The following is a 20,784-nucleotide window of genomic DNA, read 5'->3' on the forward strand; positions in this document are numbered from 1 at the left end:
GAGGGATCTAATAGAGCAGATAATTACCACTTGCTCTCCATTAACTCAGCCATTGTGCCCAGGACACTTTTCCTTTTGGCCAGCAAAATTGGAGAGGCTTTGTCATGTTTACAAGGAGCCTGCCTGTTGGCTATTAGAGAGGGACAGAAAGAATCTGATATAGAAACCCTAAAAGAATACACACTAGGCAAGTAATAAAAGTGGCCGGGAACCTGAGCAGCATAGTGAGACCCTTTCTCTAAAACAATTTTTAAAAACTTAGCCAGGCATGGAGGCACACACTGGGTCCCAGCTACTCCAGAGGCTGAAGTGGGAGGATCCCTTGAACTCAGGAGTTTGAGGTTGCAGTGAGCTGTGATCGCACCATTACACTCCAGCTCGGGCAACAGAGTGAGACCCAGACTCTTTAAAAAACAAACAAAAAAAAAGTCTGGAGTATATGGGCACTGAGAACGTGTGAGCTTTCTCAGTGTATGCCTATTATAGAACAAACTCCTGCTTATATTTCTCAGACCATGTTGCTGAATTAAATGAAATAGATGTGAGGCAGCCAGCTCAGGGCCGGACCTTTAAGAAACCCTCAGGATTTGTTTCCAGTGCTTCTCTGACTAGTCCCCGATCCATATGATCATCTTTATTTGATAAATGACATTTTCATATTACATCCATCAGAAGGCTATCATGATTCTCGACATGGGTGTCAAATCTCTTAAAATCCCAGATCTGTTGCTGGATTTCTAGGTGACTAGAGGCATATCCCTTCACTTCTTTTTGCCTTAATTTCCCCTCCTACAAAATGCAAATAATGATAGCTGTCTTCAGTCCTTAACTGATGGAGAAAAAAAGATTTAGAAACGTTTTTGGCTGGATGTGGTAGCTCATGCCTGTAATCCCAACACTTTGGGAGGCCGAGGCAGATGGGTCACCTGAGGTTAGGAGTTCAAGACCAGCCTGGCCAACATGGTGAAACCCCATCTCTACTAAAAATACAAAAATTAGCCAGGCATGGTGGCAGATGCCTATAATCCCAGCTACTTGGGAGCCTGAGGCAGGAGAATTGCCTGAACCTGGGAGGCAGAGGTTGCAGTGAGCTGAGATCGCGCCACTGCACTCCAGCCTGGGCGACAGAGCAAGACTCCATCTAAAAAAAAAAAAAGGACATTTTTTATTTCTTAGAAAAGGAGCATTTTATCTCTTAGAAGTTTTATCTCTTAGAAAAACAGTTTAGCCTTTGAAACAGAGTAGCTTAGTCAATCTTAGGCTAAAATGTCCAGGCACAGACAGAGGTGAGAGGTGGCAAATGAACTATTTGAGATCTTAACTGGACCGGAAATAGAAGTCAGATTGCAGTTTTACCTCTCATTTACTAAAAACAAAAATAACAGAATGGAATTAGATAGCATTTTTTTTCAGGTTGAGACAAGGTCACTAAAACATTAGTAGGCAAGTAGAAATTTAGAAAACTCTGGGAATAGCATCCTTGAAGATTTCACTGCATACACTTGAAAGCAGAGTAGGAGAGTGGGAGAATGCAAACTTTTCAGGTGGTCTTTAGAAATTCAAGTCATCCTTTTTTCAAATATAAATAAATCTCCATTTTAATATATTAATGCCTAAAGTATACAAAAAAAAAGATTTTTTTTTGTTTTATTCCTTTATTCTTTGTAAAGAATTTCCACCATCAGTAGGTATTAGTGAAATTTTATCTCTTAGAAAAGGAGCATAAAAAATTCCACTCATTAATGAAACAGTATTACAGCCTGATCACTCACCAGCCAAAAAAGGTCCATATAAAGCCAGGGACAGAGGGTTAGGAAATTAACCTCTTTTCTCAATAGCTGTTGGCACGTTCATGCTCAGTTGGTAAACGGGGACTCTTGCCAACATCAAAATCAGTTTAGGTATTGCACCTTCCCTGCCTCAGGTTCCCCACATGATGCCATCTGCTTCTCCATAGACATGGTCAGACTCCATGTTCTTGGCAGAGTGAGGGCGAATACTATCCATTTCTATTTTGAGCACCATTCGTTCCCAAATGCCACCTGAGTAACATACGGAATTCTCTATCTCTTCCTCTCTCTCTCATTCATACACATACACACAATCCATGGAGCCCAGGGAAATTAAGAAAAAAAAAAAGACATGTCATTTTTAATGAATATTGCTGAGCTGTTGAGTTTTGATATTGTGAAACATGTTTTGAAAGGTACCATCTGCAGCCTTTAGTGGACTACAGGTTATTTTAGGTCAGCAGGTTAGAGCATTTTGAGAAGTTAATGTTAATGGGTTGCTGTGAGCCTGTAGTTGGCCTAGGGATTATAAGATAACAAGGTAGTAAACGTGGAAACGTTAGCATTATCTCTTATTTTCCACCATGAATTTAAGTTATAGGCCAGTTAGAGCATTCTTGGATGTTTTTTTCAAAAGGAAACTGTTTTAAGGAAACATTCTAAATCTAAATTTTTCATGTATATTATATATCCCCCTATAGTGATTTAAAATAAAGGAACATTTAAAGATTTAACATGATGGAACTTCTTCCTTCAGTTGCACTTGAGTGCAAGAAGTCAACTTTCACAATGTTAAAGCCTAAAATATTGAAATTAAAAGTATAGCCTTCCCCTGGAATTTCTGGAAAATGCCCAGAATCTGTTGTTTGCCTTTCTAGTGCATATTCAATAAGGAGTCATAGAATTTACTTCGATCTCATAAAAGTTCCTGCCAACCGAACAAGACAGCTGTTTTCTGGCAGTTGAGCTGCAGAGAGTTATGTGACTCGTTCAAGTTTACAGTGACGGTAATAGTCTCTGCATTCTGGCTAAGATCTGTGTATATCTTTTTGCTCTTGAAACCTTGCTCTGTCCCGCCATGGAGTACTCTCACTGGCAAGCAGAATAAAATAAGCAAAGTCATTCGGTATTCACAGACACATAAAACTTTGTTTTTCGTTTTTTAAATGTCTTTTTTTTTTTTTTGAGCAGTTTTAGGTTCACAGCAAAATTAAGCTGAAGGGACAAAGATATCCCTTATCCCACCTACCCTGACACATGCACAGCCTTTTCTATTATCAGCATCGTCCACCACAGTGGGATGTTTGTACATTTGTTACAGCTGATGAACAGACATTGGCACATCATTATTACCCAAATTCCATAATTTACATTATGGTTTACTCTTGGTGTTGTTCACTGTATGAATTTGGACAAATGTATGATGATGTGTTTCCACCATTATGGTATCACATATAGTGGTTTCCTCAGTATCTATGGGTGATTGGTTTCAGGGCAACACCCTCCCACCCCGCCCCCCCCACAAATCCGTGGAAGCTCCAGTCCCTTATATAAAATGGCATAGTATTTGCATATAACCTACGCACATGCTCCCATATACATTAAATCATCTCTAGTTTACTTACGATACCTAATTAATGACATTGCTATGTAAATCATTGTTATACTGTATTGTTTAGGGAATAACAAGAACAAAAAAGGCAGAACATGTTCAGTATAGATGCAAACATCATTTTTCCCCCATTATTTTCTATCTGCAGTTGGTTGATCCACAGATATGGAACCTAGGGATATGGAGGGCCGACTGTGCAGAATGTTTTTTTAATCATTGGTAAATCACCAACATTAAAACTCATGTGTGCTTATTGCCATCTAAGTGTCTTGTTTCAAGAAGGTATTACAGTCCAAGCTGAAACAAGTTATGGGCAGAGCCATCAAGAATTCATTTAGACTGTAAACTTTTAATGACCCACCCAACCTTCTAACCAGTTTATTTCCCCTTTCCAAGTAAATATTCTTAGTGTAGGATAGCATTTCTCCCCATCTTTCTTCTCTCTAAGTAAAAATGCCCGACGCTATGGGCAGTGCCTAGATTGGGCACATTGCCCCGTCTTGGTGTTTTCAGCAACAGTTCTTAGCCTGGACTTGCCAGGACAGGCTGATGTTGGTCACATGCCCAACTCTTCTCTCCAACTCAAGAAAACCTCATGGAATGAAAGTGAGAGGGATGCCATTCTGAGGACTCCTTCAGCTTTTCCAACCTTGTAAAACAAACTCGTGAGCATTGGTGCTTTGTTAATAATATTCGTGTTAGAAACAATAATATTTACATAGTATTAAAAACCGTGGTATTTATGGAACATTTAATAAGTGCTAGGCATTGTCTAATGGGTTTTCCTTCATCATCCCTTTTAATTCTCTCAATAATGCTACAGGGTACTTACTCTTATCGTACCAACTTTACAGAGGAGGAAACAACTTACCTGATTATAGAACGCACCATTACCAGACTGTTGAACCTGAACTCAGACCCAGGCCAGCTTACTGCAGAACTTCTATTATCACCCACTTTGTTATATCCGAACCCCCTGCACAGTTGAGCCCCACAGGTGTTACTGTGCTTGTCCTCTTCTTGGTCCTCACAGGAGCCTGGGTCATGGGACTGATGCCTCTGCAGCTTCATGGGCACAGGCAGCAGGGGATGGAGGTAGAGTAGAAGACCCCTCAGAGGTATTGCCAGGGTGGGCTGGGGCTCCTGTGGTACCATAAGGGGTGCCTGTAGCTACATATGCCTCAGCCTGAACTCATACTAAAATGACTCAGTGACTTTATTGAGCATGTAGTATGTTCCAGGAACCGCTATATGTACATTATTCCTTGTTGCTTTTGTCAGCAAGAGTGCTCATGTCATGAAAATAACAAAGTGAACATTTTATTTGTATTCCTTGGCCACCAAATTAGATGAGTGATATATGTTGGGGAGAGCTAAATGTCTGGCATAGGCTGCAACAGAACATCACAAATTTAGATTGACATGTTCCTGCTGGGTCAAAAGCTGTGAATGACCCCAGTAACCTGGGAGAGGCCTATATAGCAGGAACTGGGAGCCAGAGGTCCTCAGGGTACAATTCAGATCCCCAAAAGGTGACCTGTGGCCTTCGTGGTGCAGAGTTTGGGGCCGTTGAATAATGCCATATGCCAGGCTCTTACTGTGTCCTGGGCTCAGTGCTAAGGTTTTAGCCACATAAATATTGCATTGACTCTTAAAACAATCTACGAGGTAGATGCTATGCCCATTTTACAAATGGGAGGAATTGACACTTAGCAGGGGTGAATGATGTGGCAGTAAAGCACAGAGCTGGTTAGAGCACAGGTCTTCCTGGGTCCAAGTCCCTGTGCTCCACCTCCTCCACCCACAGTGTCGGAGTTACAGAGCGGGTGAAGGATGGTCCAGTTTTTCTCAGCAGCCTAGAGCAGGGGAGCAGCCCAGGGTTAAGCAGGTGTGACTCCTCGTGAAGTGCATCCCTGTGTCCTGAGCCCCACTTGCTGTCAGAAACCAAGGTATTGAGGGCTTAGTGAGAGTTTTTCACCATTTCCTGTTGCTTTAGGTCCTCCTGTTTCCAGTTGATTTCTTCCTATTCCAGGGATCTCCTCCCTTCCCCAGGGTCAGAGCAATACACACTGAAGTATTAATAGTAGTGATCAGCGCCTTCAAGACAGCAGGACCCTCCTGTTGCCTTCTGGCCATGGTGTGATGTCCCAGGGCCTGTGGTGCATAAGCAGGTGGAATCTAAGCACTGACCCTGGTCATTCTAAATATAAGGGGAAGAGAGAGGACTAGGAAATCTGGACAGATGCCATTCTCCTCTTCATGGCAAAGCCTTGCTCTTCGGAATCCTTATCTGCATTTAAAATGTGTGGTCTTCAATCATTGTGTCTTGGGATGCTTGGTATGTTTAATTCTATCACAAAAGGCCTCTGGCTTACTTATTAATGAATGTTGAAATTAAGTTGGTCTTTTAAAAAAGATACAGGAGCAAGAAAAAAATTAACTTAGTCTTCGTAAAACAAATATTTGATGAATATTTGTAATCTCTCCCTGAGTGGTTCTAGCCACAGGGGTGATAACCTGCAGAGCTTCCTAGAAAGAGCACCATGCAAACGGCCATAAATCATTGGCCCTGAAGAAAGAAGATTCTCTCTTCTTCTGCCTCCTGGAATGATGGGAAATAATTACAGAATTGGGATGAAAGAGGAATTATATTATTCTTGTGTCGGCATATGTGCTTTTTATTATGTTTTGATAGGTCTTTATTGTCTGATACTGGAGGAGCAAGGGGAACCAGACATTACTGTCAGCATGTACATTTCATGCTAGGGTTTACCAGAAAGAAATTTAGGATCGACAGTTATCTGAGGCCTGCTGTGTCAGAGCTTGGGGCTTTTATGTGAGCTATCAAATTCAGACCTCACCAGTGTGTTCTGAGGAAGCGTCTCTGCCTGTACTTCACTGGCAGGACCCGCCTGAGGGAGAGTAAACAGCCTCACAGGTGTAGTCCCACAGCTCATGTCTGAGGCCAACACAGCAGCCTGCTCTGCAGGGTTGCCTCTTACCATGCGACTGACTTTCCACCCGGAAAAAATAACTTCTGTGTTAGCGGACAGTCATGTACATGGTCTCTCAGAACACACAGGGAGTCCTTTCTAAAAATCCTATCTTCACAGCATTAGGATGATTATAACTAACACATACTGAGTTATTATATATCAGGATTAGCCTAAGCACTTTGATTTTATTTATTTATTTATTTATTTATTTATTTATTTATTTTATTTTATTTTATTTTGAGACAGAGTCTTGCTCTGTCACCCAGGCCAGAGTACAGTGGCGATCTTGGCTCACTGCAACTTCTGCCTCCTGGGTTCAAGTGATTCTCCTGCCTCAGCCTCGTGAGTAGCAGGGACTACGGGCACACACCATCACGCCTGGCTAATTTTTGTGTTTTTAGTAGAGATGGGGTTTCACCATGCTGGCCAGGCTGGTCTCGAAATCCTGAGCTTGTGATCCGCCTGCCTCAGCCTCCCAAAGTGTTAGAATTACAGGCCTGAGCCACCACGCCCGGCCAGTACTTTTCTTTTATTAACCCATTTAAACCTCACAATATCTCTGAGGTTGGTTCCATCATTTCGCTGATTGTACAGATGAGAAAACGGAGGCATGAAAAGGCTAAACGACTCGCTGGTGTCTCATAGTCTACAGAGTCAATTCTGGTCTCAGAAATTGCATTTACTGAAAGCCTACCAAGTACCCAGATCTTTAGGGGGTATAGAGGAAGTTTAACTAGAATCTATTTGCTTGTGTATTTAATGAATTTTTTTGTTGAAAAGAGTAAAATGACATGAAATTGGAAATGACTGTGATAAATGATTTCCATAATATAAAAAATTGGTACCAAGTCTTTCTCATCCCTTTCATGCCATGGTTTCATTCTTGCAGTTCTCTTTCTATTACCTTTTTTATTTCCTTAAGAAGACAAAAGGGTAGGGAAACCTTTAAAGTGAGGAAAATGTCAGCTTTTTAATAATGTGCCTACTTGCTACCTCTGTCTTTGATGTCTCCCTGTGGCTCTTGGTCACAATTCAGAGTGAGATGATTGGAGAACATCTTCAGAAGGCATTAGCTATGATCATCTTGCATCATTATCATTACTCAGCCCCTCTGACCTTGGGCCTGTGTGTTCATCTTAGGGCACAGGCCTCAAAAGGACAGGGTACATCAGTGTTTCTAGATGACCTGATTGACACTTGATGCTTGTCTGCCTTGGGCTAAAGCTCTTAGGATTCCTTATATCTCCTCTTCCCACCTTATACTTGTTTCACCCAGGAGAGAGCCTCTGTCATGCCTATCGTCTCCTTCCCTCCTGAGGGCTCAATATCTGGTTAAATTACATGACATAGGAATTGGTTACCATCTATTTTGGCTATTTCCATACACATTCTGAGAACAAAATAAAAGAGTTCTTCTCCATGCCCCTCTCATGATTTCTTCCCATGCCCCGTTTTGGGGAAGGCAGGCCAGTCAAAGCAGTGATGGCTTTGATCAGAGCAACGAGCAGATCATGATTTATTATTGCCAGAGTAGACAGTGGGCTACCTTAGAGGACTGCTTAGACACATGCTTATTCTAGAAAAGGCTGAAGGAAGAAAGAACCACCCCTTTCCCTTCTCTTCTCATCTCCCTTCTGCTGGGAGCACCAGGCTGCCAGTTCCCAACTTCCTCTCCACAGGGAATTGCAGCTGTAAGGTGGCCTCCTGGAGCTGCCTAACTCTGCCTTCACTGAAAATAAGGTGACTGAATTTTAAAGGTGAAATCCTCTGCAGTCATGTCTCCACCACAGCCTTCAAGGTCACTCCCACTTTTTTCTAGACACAAATGGGGCCATTTTTGTATTTCTAATTAACACTCTCCAGACATAAATAAAATTTTAAATTTCTCATTACTATCAGCTGTTTACACTATGTTTTTCATAGATTGGAATGCAGTTTTAAAGTTAATAAAATGCTCCAGTACAAGAGCAAAACAAGAAGTTAAAGGACAAAATAGAAACAGAAGATTTTGATGTACTTGAAAATTGATATGTATGTTGTCTGTTCTATTTAGATTACAAACTTAGAGTACTGCATTTGCTTCAGTAAATTTCTTTGTGACTGAGTGCTGCTGCTTACATTGTAATTGGGTCTGGGTACAAATATACATTGAACTTATTTTCCAAAAATACTCTCCTTAGAGTGTGGCATGGCAGGAAAGCATACTGTTCCTAATAGTCCTTCCAAACTCCTTTAAAAACTGACCTTTATGGCAAGTTTGTAATGAAGATGTAACACTTTCACTTCTTAAACCATGACTTCAATTTGTGATATAATTAAGGGCAATTACTCCTGTTAGAGATTGTAGACTGGGTTAGGCTGAGCTAATAAATAGCTGTTTGGCTCTAGCATTAGCAAGGATGTCTTCATTAGGGTAGTAATGTGTCAAGAGTGCTAAATAGGTTGCCATGGTATTTGTGGGTTTCAGCCTGGACTCTGGCTTTCCTGAAATTAAAAATGTTCAGCCTTTAATAAAAGGCACTTCCTTACACAGCAAAGCAGACAGAACACTAAATAAGTGAAATGACCAGGGCTCAGGAACTTGATTGCAGAGGCTGATGAATACAGTTGTGGATATTTTAAAGTAAGCATTGACTCTGGCAGGCTTTGTTAAAAAAAAAAAAAAAAAAGAAAAGAAAAGAAAAAAGAAAAGGAAAAAAAAAATGTTTTAGATCTGTATGTCTTCATTTTTCCATTCATTCATCCATCCAGAGGGACTATTCTCCAGCACATGGAAAAGCTGCTGCTCTGCTTCAGAAAACCTTGCCCACACTCAGGACCAGCTAACTCACAGGGATTAGGTCTTACTCATCTTTCAAATCCACAGAGCCTAGCACACAGCAGATGTTCAAGAAATGTTTGCTAAATGAATACATAAATTCTGCTTACCCCTAGGCCAAATTGGCCAAAGAGTCAGACATTTTGGCTTATGATTTTGTTAGTGGTCGACTTCCAGTAGTATCTGAAGACAGTGGATTGTCCTCAGATGCTGTGACGAAGCCCTGGAAATGGAGAATCCGTTGGCCTGTCTGTCTAGGAACAAGGCATTGTGGTTGGATTCACTTATGTAGTGGTTCTCAAAGTGTCCACTGGACCAGCAGGATTCAAATACTGAATCTACTAAAGATCCTGGATGACTTATGGGAAGTTATATTATTTCCAGAATTTTACAGTTAAACTATGGTTTTTAAAAAGATGACAGCATACTATAGTTCTCAAATACGTTTTTATTGTGAAAATGTTGTTTTCAAGACCGTGGGGGAAAACACCTAAAACATAAGACCCTGTTTGTTTATCTTTGTGCCTGTTATGCTTAACGTTTCGTGGAAATCTTAATTAGCAGAGAAGTGCAAAATAGTCCTGGATCAGATAGGGGAAGGAGCCAAAAGCTGCCACTCCAAACTGTCCAGCCCACCTGTGCTGTTTGTCTGTGATTTTGATGAACCTGATGGATGATTCTGAACACAGTATTTTTTTTTTTCTCTTCACATGAGTTCTCAACGATCCATAGTCCTAAATGTCTCCTTAGCAATTGAGGAATGCGGCTTTGAAAAACTCTTGGGAAGACAAGATAAAAGTTAAAATTCAAAGCATTTCTGGCCAAACCTCAGTTATTTGCAAAATTTGGCTAAAGAGGACATATTATTTCTTAGGTGTCCCATTAACATTAACTTCATTGCCTAGGAAATAGTGGAATATTAGTTTATGCTATCAGATTATAGATATTACCATTATGAAAAATTCGAAAATTCTGTTTTTTATTAGTAAATAAAAACATGAGCAAATAAAAACATTCTGATGTTTCTAGAATCTAGATCCTAATTAAAGGAGTCTCATTCCAGTCTTATATGTGCTTAAGTTTATGTTTTTCTTTTATAAAAACATACATTTAGGCATTAAACTTAACCCTAATGTAGCAACTGGCTGATTATTAATTCAGAATATATGAAAAGCATTTACCAAGTTGGCCTAATCTGCTCTAGTAGTTTGCATCATAATTAATTTCTTGTCATTAATAGAAGTTCAGATGGCTAATTGATTCTGCTCCTTCTTCTAGGTTTATTTCAATCTACAGAGGACCCAGCCACACCTACAAGGTCCAGAGACTGACGGAATTCACATGCTACTCCTTCAGAATCCAGGCAGCAAGCGAGGCTGGGGAAGGGCCCTTCTCAGAAACCTATACCTTCAGCACAACCAAAAGTGTCCCCCCCACCATCAAAGGTGTGTAGACTGTGTATTCTTTCATGCTCTCTTGTGAGAGTAAGGAACTGTTGGGACTTATAGAAATAAGCTCTTTTCTGATGTTAAATATAATGTCAGCAAGATAGAATCAAAAGAACATTCTAAAGAAGATTGAGCAATGGGTTGTCTAGGGGAAATGAGAGACCTTGAAAGGAAAGGGCCTACAGATAATGACTTTTCTCTGTATGTATGCGTGTTTATCAACAATAATGGTTAGAAATAAGGGTTAATTCCTGGTGCTGCAGCCCTTAAGACAGTTTACCAAGGAAGGCATCACACTCCCTTTCCTAGACGTTCAGAGAAGCAGAGGTTGGCATTGATCTTTCAGTGACTTTGGTGCCTAGAGACTGACTTAGGCAACTTCAGCAGCCTTTCCCTTTTGGCGCACAGCTCTTGGTGTGGAGCGATGCCTTTGGAAAGCTGTAGCAGTGATCTGCTGTAATCTCCTTGGGTACTTATGTTGAAGTTTGTGGGTGACTACTTTCCTACTCTGGCCCCTTCATGGGATTGGGTACTGCAGAAGTCATGAGAGCCCCACATATCCAGATCTTCCCCCATGTCTCTTGAGGCTAGTGAACAAAAGACACTCTGCCTGGACCCTACTTCCACTGGGTCTGCTGAGCCTTCAGCCTGTTTTCTAGCCACAGAGCTATGCCTGACTGCAGCTAACTTGCAAGGCAGGAAATAGCAACAGGAGCCATAGCATGCTCAGCCTGTCCACCCAGCCACTCCTGGACTCCTGAGGCCCTGCCTCATCTCCTGCAAATACTGTGGTTCTTGTGGAGGTCCCTGCAGCTTGTCTTTAAAGGGGACAGACAGCACAAGTGGCTTTATCTAGCTGTTGCTCAAAATAAGGCTGACAGCGGGGTAAAGTACAACCTGCAGAAAAGATCCTTGCATATGTGTTTGACTCTCTACTCCCACATGAGGAGGTGTGTCAGCTACAACCAGGGCACAAAGTCAATTATAGGAACTCTCCAGGACCTGGGTCAAGGTTTGGCTTGGATTCTATGAACCCCATAGCTCCTTCCAGGATTAGTTTAGGGTAAATACCTTGCTCCTGCTTCCCTGCCCTGAAGACTCTTTGGCAGATTCTTCTTTATGTGACTAAGAAACAAGTATGAATGTGCATACATATGCATGGCCTTGCCAGGTCACTTTGGCAGTAAACGCCCTGGCCCTTTGGTGCAGCTTTGCCTTTCAGTTATCACACAAAAGATGTCTGAGCACACTGTGGCTGCTTTGGTTTGTTAGTACTGAGGAAGGGTGGCTAGATTTATCAATTATCCCACTTCAGTGGTCTTTCTAGTATGAAGGAGTACTATCTTTGCCTCTAAAGTGATTCTTGGTGGGGATACATTTTACAAAAAATACAATGGCACATTGATAGTGCTTGCATCTTCCGACCTTTCTACTTCAGAAGGGCAGTTTTCCCACTCTGACACATGATCAGGTTGTCTTCCTCTCACTCTTCGATTCAGGAAATTATTGTCTTAGCTGGAGGACTGTTTAATCTGATAGGCTTCCTTATTTAGTTTTTTCATAAAATGCTTGGAATTTTGGCCAAGTATTTCCAGCATAGGCTCCTTTTTTTCTTCTTCTTTCTTCTTTCTTCCTTCTTCCTTCTTCCTTCTTCTTCCTTCTTCCTCTTCCTCTTCCTCCTCCTCCTCCTCCTCCTCTTCTTCTTCTTCTTCTTCAAAGCATTATTTTTCTGAAACAGTGTCACACAGAATTGCAAGTAGAAACAACTCTCTCTAAAGAATTAGTTGCATGTAATTAGGGGTTGAAGTATAAGGGGGTTCAGACAGGAGATATACGTTCTAGTTACAAAATAGGAAAATGTCATATTGAATCATAGAAGTTATGAAAATATTTTTTAAATCTAGAATATTTTAAGTGCCTTACTACAGACTAATATAATTTAGTTTAAATGAGAATGAGGAGTTCAGTAGGTGAAAAATAAAATATATATAAATATAATTTAATTTTTAAAGGCTTTCAGTGCTACCCATTCTCCAGGACTGGTCTCACATGTCACCTGTTCCTCAAACTTTCCTTAGATCCCCACCCAGATATGCTCTTTTCCTCCCCTGGAAATTCCCAGTCTTTTGTTTGTATCTCTCATTTTTATTCTCTGATGTTTCTTTTTGTATGCGTCTCATACCTTGCTCTCCCCTTCTTTCAACTAAATCTTAAGTTTCTTGAAAACAGGGTTTACCTTGCCTGTTTTTGCATCTCCCAGAATACCTAGTACAGGGCCTAAGCCATAGAGGATACTCAGTTGCCATAGGAGAAAAAAAGATGTGATCCACATCAAGCTGTTATTCATGGGATAATGGGCAAAGGATTTTTCATTAATGGCTTTTTAGTCATGGAGTAACTTCTCCTTGCCTAAAGGGCACCCTGATGGTTTTATGAGTGGCTGGGTAAATAAACTCCTCTCTCAGGGCAAACACAGGCACAATCTTGCTCTCTCGTGGATTCTCACAAATAGTGCTAAAGTGTTGACTATTAACATGATACTTTGAATTTTGAGCTTGGATGTGTGGATTTGTATTTCAGCACCTCGAGTAACACAGTTAGAAGGAAATTCATGTGAAATTTTATGGGAGACGGTACCACCAATGAAAGGTGACCCTGTTAACTACATTCTACAGGTATTGGTTGGAAGAGAATCTGAGTACAAACAGGTAAGAACCAGTGTACATGGCACATGTGTGACTGAGTGTGGCTGGCTCCATGCCTCTGCTCATTGCTATGAATGACTCAGTGAACTATATTTTTCTTAAAATCAATGATAGAAACTGCCTAACTTGTACTTATTACATAATTCTTCAGAGTGTGTGAAGCCTAGTTTACATTTCGTATATGGTGGTATTCATCTTCAATTTTCAGTTCTCAAGCATATGCTCGTCTTAAAGAGTTGTAAAGTGTTTATTTGTATTTGACATCGATGGTGAGGTTTGCATGTATCAAAGTCTGTATGTAATTGAAAACTAAAGTACCTGTGATTTTACTATAGAGGGGAAGTAGTCTCTCTTTTTGTTGTTGTTAGTATTGATCTTTTTAAATTATTATTATACTGTAAGTTCTGGTATACATGTGTAAACATGCAGGTTTGTTACATAGGTATACTTGTGCCATGGTGGTTTGCTGTGCCCATCAACCTGTCATCTACATTAGGTATTTCTCCTAATGCTATCCCTCACCTTGACCCCCACCCCCTGTCAGGCCCCAGTGTGAGATGTTCCCCTCCCTGTGCCCATATGTTCTTGTTGTTCAACTCCCACTTGTAAGTGAGAACATGCAGTGTTTGGTTTTCTGTTCCTGTGTTAGTTTGCCAAGAATAATGGTTTCCAGCTTCATCCATGTCCCTGCAAAGGACATGAACTAATTCTTTTTTATGGCTGCATAATATTCCATGGTGTATATGTGCCACATTTGCTTTATGCCTAACATTGATGGGCATTTGGGTTTGTTCCAAGTCTTTGCTATTGTGAATAGTGCTGCAGTAAACATATGTGTGCATGTGTCTTTATAGTAGAATGATTTATAATCCTTTGGGTATATACCCAGCAATGGGATTGCTGGTCAAATGGTATTTCTGGTTCTAGATCCTTGAGGAATTACCACACTGTCTTCCACAATAGTTAAACCAATTTACACGCCCACCAACAGTGTATAAGTGTTCCTATTTTTCCACATCCTCTCCAGCATCTGTGGTTTCCTGCCTTTTTAATGACTGCCATTATAACTGGCATGAGATGGTATCTCATAGTGATTTTGATTTGCATTTCTCCAATGACAAGTGATGATGAGCTTTTTTTCATATGTTTGTTGGCCGCATAAATGTCTTCTTTTGAGAAGTGTCTGTTCATATCCTTTGCCCACTTTTTAATGGGGTTGTTTGTTTTTTCCTTGTAAATTTGTGTAAGGTCCTTGTAGATGCTGCATATTAGCCCTTTGTCAGATGGATAGATTACAAAAATTTTCTCCCATTCTGTAGGTTGCCTGTTCACTTCGATGATAGTTTCTCTTCCTGTGCAGAAGCTCTTTAGCTTACTTAGATCCCATTTGTTAATTTCGCTTTTGTTACCATTGCTTTTGGTGTTTTAGTCATGAAGTCTTTACCCATGCCTATGTTCTAAATGGTATTGCCTAAGTTTTCTTCTAGGGTTTTTATGGTTTTAGGTCTTACATTTAAATCTTTAATCCATCTTGAGTTAAATTTGTATAAGTGGTAAGGAAGGGGTCCAGTTTCAGTTTTCTGCATATAGCTAGCCAGTTTTCCCAACACCATTTATTAAATAGGGAATCCTTTCCCCATTTCTTGTTTTTGTCAGGTTTGTCAAAGATCAGAGGGTTGTAGATGTGTGGTGTTATTTCTGAGCCCTCTGTTCTGTTCCATTGGTCTATATATCTGTTTTGGTACCAGTACCATGCTGTTTTAGTTACTGTAGTCATGTAATATAGTTTGAAGTCAGGTAGCGTGATGCCTCCAGCTTTGTTCTCTTATGCTTAGGATTGTCTTGGCTATACATGCTCTTTTCTGGTTCCACATGAAACTTAAAATAGTTATTTCTAATTCTGTGAAGAAAGTCAGTGGTAACCTGATGGGAATAGCATTGAATCTATAAATTACTTTGGACAGTATGGCCATTTTCATATTGATTCTTCCTATCCATGAGCATGGAATGTTTTCCATTTGTTTGTGTCCTCTCTTATTTCCTTGAGCAGTGGTTTGTAGTTCTCCCTGAAGAGGTCCTTCACATCTCCCGTAAGTTGTATTCCTAGGTATTTTATTCTTTTTGTAGCAGTTGTGAATGGGAGTTTGCTCATGATTGGGCTATTTGTCTATTATTGGCATATAGGAATGGTTGTGATTTTTGCACACTGATTTGGTATCCTGAGACTTTGCTGAAGTTGCTTATCAGCTTAAGGAGTTTGGGGGCTGAGACAATGGGGTTTTCTAAATATACAGTCATGTCATCTAGGGGAAGTAGTCTTAACCTAACTACATTCTGTCTACCTTTTTTGTAGAAGTAATGGAAGGTTAAGGGAGATGATGCATAGGCCCTGGAGGCCTATGATTCAGAAGCTCTAAGTCATGCATGTCACCCTTTAATGTCAAAGGAATCACCTGGGAATCTGTTAAAATGCAGATTCTGACCTGGTAGGTCTTCGGTGGAGATTCACCCTCCCAGGTGACACTGACATTGCTGATCCATGGACCGTAATTTGAGTAGCAAGGCTCTGTAGATCACATAATAAACCCATGTAAGAGAGAATGCAGTTGGAATATAGCCAGATAAGAAATTAGTTTTATCATGGTTCATAGCCCTTGTTGATTCTTAATTCTTCCAAAGAAGAATCAGATCACTGACTCTGAAGGATTTAGATACTCTACAGGCTTTCATAATAGTCCCTAGAATGTGTTTTTGTCAAATCAGAGTATAAATATTATGTATTCCATTAGGAAAGCTGAGGTGCATTCTTCATCAGCACTTTTAGTAGGGGCATTCATTTATATCAAACATAAATGCCACCTGTTTTCTGAAACACTAGCATAATTTATAAAAAAAAAACTTTGTTCAGTTCCAAATACACAAGTAGAAAATCATTTGATTCAGAGTTTCCACTAAATTGCTCATTGGTGTTTGCTATATGATAAAGAATATTGGCAAATAAAATGTGTTTAAAAATAAAAGGTAATTTTGGACATTTTGCTGTACTTTGTTATGATGTATCCGAAAAAAGATTGAATTGTTTTAAACAAAAAACTTTATCCTAAATATGACATCTACCAGTGTCAATTAACATCAGTGGATGATGTCACCAAAGTTTCCATGATTCCTCTTAAATAAGAACAAAGACACTATGGTTCCTTTTATTTTTGAATCTCATTTTGTACAATATATTCCATTTCAGAGTAAATAACTTACATGTATAATTGTTTCATTTTACCAGAAAGATATGATTGGTTTCAGGGTCTTAGCTCAAATAGAGAGCAGAGAATTTATTCTGTTCCATAGCAATGTGAAAGTAGTTAAAATGAGGTGTTAAGAAATTTTACAACATATCATTTGATGCTCAACGATAATTCATTTCCCAACAATACATTGGTCGCACATTTGTTATTGTATTGTAAAAATCTTTTATTCTACGTGCTGTGTTTTCCACGTGTTCTTGGAAAAATGTTCTGCTTCCCAAAGCACAGTGCATGCTGTTTTCTGTTGAAAAAAGCAGCATCGTTTGCTTGATATCTATACACATCAGGCATTGCCAAACTATAGGAGAATCTATTCAGTGATTTAGATTTTATTGGCAGATGGTCTGTTTTGAATCTGTTGTCTGTTTAATGTTACCTATTTAGACCCGTGGCCGTATAAATGCTAATATACTCATGCATAATCATGTGTATGCCACAGAATATTTTTCTTATTGTAACCAGTTATAAACAAAATGTTTCTTGTTGTAAACAGATGAAAGAAAACACAGTACTGTACGGCAGGCTCAGTAGATGAGGGTTAGCATTCTCCACACGCCCATGTGCTTCCTGCATTTACCAAGAAATGATTAAGGAGAATAGTGGTACATGAAAAGCCACAGTTGAGTCAGGGACAATTTGTACTGGTTTCTTTTTTTTTCTTGGACTTCTCCCTATTTAGCAAACATTAACTTAAACATGATGTTTTAGTACTTCATTCATTGTTCTGGACATGAGCTAGGGAATGAAACATATTTATGTGTGCAGAACAATGGTTAAAATAATTATAGTTCAAGGATAACAGGCAACAGGCTTTGAATTCCTAGAGGCAAAGCAAAAGAAAATGAGAGGTAATTATTGCTGTACATCCACCACAGCGGAGCTACAGGCTCACTGTGTATACCTCAATTATAGCACTAATCAGACAGGACCCACTAATACATGGGCTTGTGTTATTCATTTTTATTTTTCCAGTACTGGCACATAGTTTGGCACTCAGTAAATGTTTCCTGCATGCGTGAAAGACGCAGTTTCAAAGCACCAGGGTTATTTATACCTGCAGTGGTGACGAGAGTAAACTTCAGCATAGAAAGAAAAAAATCGGCCGGGCGCGGTGGTTCACGCCTGTAATCCCAGCACTTTGGGAGGCCGAGGCGGGCGGATCACGAGGTCAGGAGATGGAGACCATCCTGGCTAACACAGTGAAACCCAGTCTCTACTAAAAATACAAAAAATTAGCCGGGTGCGGTGGCGGGCGCCTGTAGTCCCAGCTACTCGGGAGGCTGAGGCAGGAGAATGGCGTGAACCCGGGAGGCGGAGCTTGCAGTGAGCCGAGATTGCGCCACTGCACTCTAGTCTGGGCGACAGAGCGAGACTCCGTCTCACCAAAAAAAAAAAAAAAAAAAAAAAAAAAAAAAAGAAAGAAAAAAATCTCCCCTAATAGGATAATATCCTCTTCCCCCACGCTCTTTTTTGTTTTTGTTTTTGTTTCTGTTTTTTGGACACAGTCTCACTGTGTCGCCCAGGCTGGAGTGCAGTGGCGCCATCTCAGCTCACTGCAAGCTCCGCCTCCCGGGTTCAGGCCATTCTCCTGCCTCAGCCTCCCGAGTAGGTGGGACTACAGGCGCCCGCCACCATGCCCGGCTAATTTTTTGTATTTTTAGTAGAGACGGGATTTCACTGTGTTAGCCAGGATGGTCTCGATCTCCTAACCCCGTGAGCCGCCCACCTCGGCCTCCCGATGTGCTGGGATTACAGGCGTGAGACACCGCGCCCGGCCCCTCCCCCAAGCTCATTTTTATAGGCAACATATGACAAGGGCCATGGCCTTTTCTGATGTTTTGCTGAAGCATCAGCTCTAACTTTGCCTTGGTTCTAGGTGATTCCCTTTCTGTTGTTCAAGTGTCACGATGTGGGGCAAGCGGCTGATTTTAATTATTAATCTATTAACTTGAAGTATTAAATTATTACTCACAGTTTTACTTTTCATTAGATTGCATGCATATTTGGTTTGCCTTTTGCCATTTAATAAACATTCCAAGCACAGCTTTTTCTCCAGGAAGCTTAAAACTTCTTTTCAAACAGGATTAACTGTAAAGTATTCTTTGAAAGAACGAAAATTGTGTCTATATGCATGTGACTTCTTATTTTGCACAAGATATGGCATAGACAGTTTCATGCATAATAAGAAGTAAAGCAAAACAATTCATATTCATATTCCTGTTCAGGCAGCAATAACTTTTACAAGAAGTATTGAATATAAGCATTGAAGACAAGGAAAGGATCAACAAATTGTGAGAAATTATTACCCATTGGCAGTCAAAATTTATGAAAAATTACTGAAATTCTTGGTGCTCAGATTTGTTTCATAAAGAAAACCTCTGAAGTATCTAGAAATCTATAAAGCTCCACATTTAATTTGATGGTATTTCTGTATCAATATATTTTTATCTTGTATCATTCTTAGAATATAGTATCAAGGCCTGCATTGATTCTACATGGTATCACAAAAGTACCACAAGGAAAGATCTTCTCTTGACCAAAGTATTTTAAAGTCTTGGGAGTCTGCAACACATCCTGGCTGGAGCCTCCTTTTTTTTTTTTTTTTTTTTTTTTTGAGATGGAGTCTTGTTCTGTCACCCAGGCTGGAGTACAGTGGCATGATCTCGGCTCACTGCAACCTCCACCTCCCGGGTTCAAGTGATTCTCCTGTCTCAGCTTCCCAAGTAGATAGGATTAAAGGCACCTGCCACCATGCCAGGCCAATTTTTGTATTTTTAGTAGACATGGGATTTCACCATGTTGGCCAGGCTGGTCTTGGACTCCTGACCTCAAGTGATCCACCTGCCTCAGCCTCTCAAAATGCTGGGATTACAGGCATGAGCCACCACACCCAGCCGGCTAATTTATTTTTGTGTTTTTAGTAGAGATGGCATTTCACCTTGTTGCCCAGGCTGGTCTCAAACTCCTGACCTCAAGTGATCCACCCGCCTCAACCTCCCAAAGTGCAGGGATTACAGGCGTGAACCACCATGACTGGCCCCTTCATCATATTTTTTTAATGACTTTCAACTCATTTCCCTAATACAGAAATTAAACAATGAGGCTATGACTGTCTCATAGCACAGTTTTTTATTTCTGCATGAATAAAGGGTCAAATTTAGAACAAAGTAAAAATAGATCAAGATAGACCTCTTTAAAAACCATCATTTATTTTACTGATTCTTAGTTTGTTTTAGTTTTATAGGTTCATTTAAGTATCTGAAGGCTGTGACCCCTTATATCAGAAAAATTCCCATACATGTACCCATACCTCTACTTAAAATTTCATGTAAAATGAAATGATAGTCACTTCCATGGAGTCCAGGTAGAGGACCCCTGGTTTATTGAGAAACTGTCAGGTGTTTTACATTGTTAGGGATTCCTGGGTAGTCCTCTAAGAGTTTATAGGCCCACTGGGTGAAAACCCCCAGGAAGCAGTTCAGTAATGGTACCCTTGCCTGTCATATTTGGCTCAAGGACAAAGTTACCATAGTCATGTAATTCTTGAGGAATTAATTCACCTACCTGAGTCTTGGCTTTCTTCTCATTGTAACTCTAACTCCGATGGTTACTGTGAGCATTAGATCATTCAGTCATGAGAAGGAGCTGTACAGATGACAACATGGTGCAATTATATCTCCCTTTCAGTCCTTGGGAGGGGTGACATTAGTAAAGAGATGAAGGTAAGCCTCCAGCAGCCGAGCATGCACTGTTCTCGCCACCCTTCCCAAAAAGCTTCCTGTTATTTACAGGATTTCAGCTATTGCAGCATGTTATTTTGAATTAAGGGTTATGGATTCTTCATTTCAGTTGTCTGGGTATTACTTTAAATCCTCTCATTTGGAATAAACATGTCAAGATTACTTTAAAATATATTGTTCATCAAATCAAGAACAGAAATAGTCTTTGTAAAAATAATAATGCTTCTATACTTATTACAATATTATGATTGGTTACTTCAATAAAAAACATCTCAAATGGAGCCGTGCCGTTTAAATTGGATTGAGTCAAAAGGAAAAGCCCATAATGGTGCCTTTGTCAAAATGAATGAAAACAAAGGGACACAAGGCGTGG

The 20,784-nt window shown here is 40.2% G+C and overlaps 1 protein-coding gene across 6 annotated transcripts in view; it reads left to right on the plus strand.

Annotated features, from left to right (window-relative positions):
- The window catches only part of LOC105465664 (fibronectin type III domain containing 3B), a 364,084-nt gene that overhangs the window by 331,217 nt on the left and 12,083 nt on the right, over positions 1 to 20,784 (plus strand). For all 6 annotated transcript variants that reach the window (XM_011714222.3, XM_011714227.3, XM_011714244.3 and 3 more), the window contains 2 exons: positions 10,495 to 10,661; positions 13,245 to 13,372. In XM_011714222.3, coding sequence (XP_011712524.2) covers positions 10,495 to 10,661; positions 13,245 to 13,372 — 295 coding nt within the window. The remainder of the gene's footprint in view (positions 1 to 10,494; positions 10,662 to 13,244; positions 13,373 to 20,784) is intronic.

Source organism: Macaca nemestrina, chromosome 2, assembly GCF_043159975.1.
Source record: "Macaca nemestrina isolate mMacNem1 chromosome 2, mMacNem.hap1, whole genome shotgun sequence".
NCBI classification, from domain to species: domain Eukaryota; kingdom Metazoa; phylum Chordata; class Mammalia; order Primates; family Cercopithecidae; genus Macaca; species Macaca nemestrina.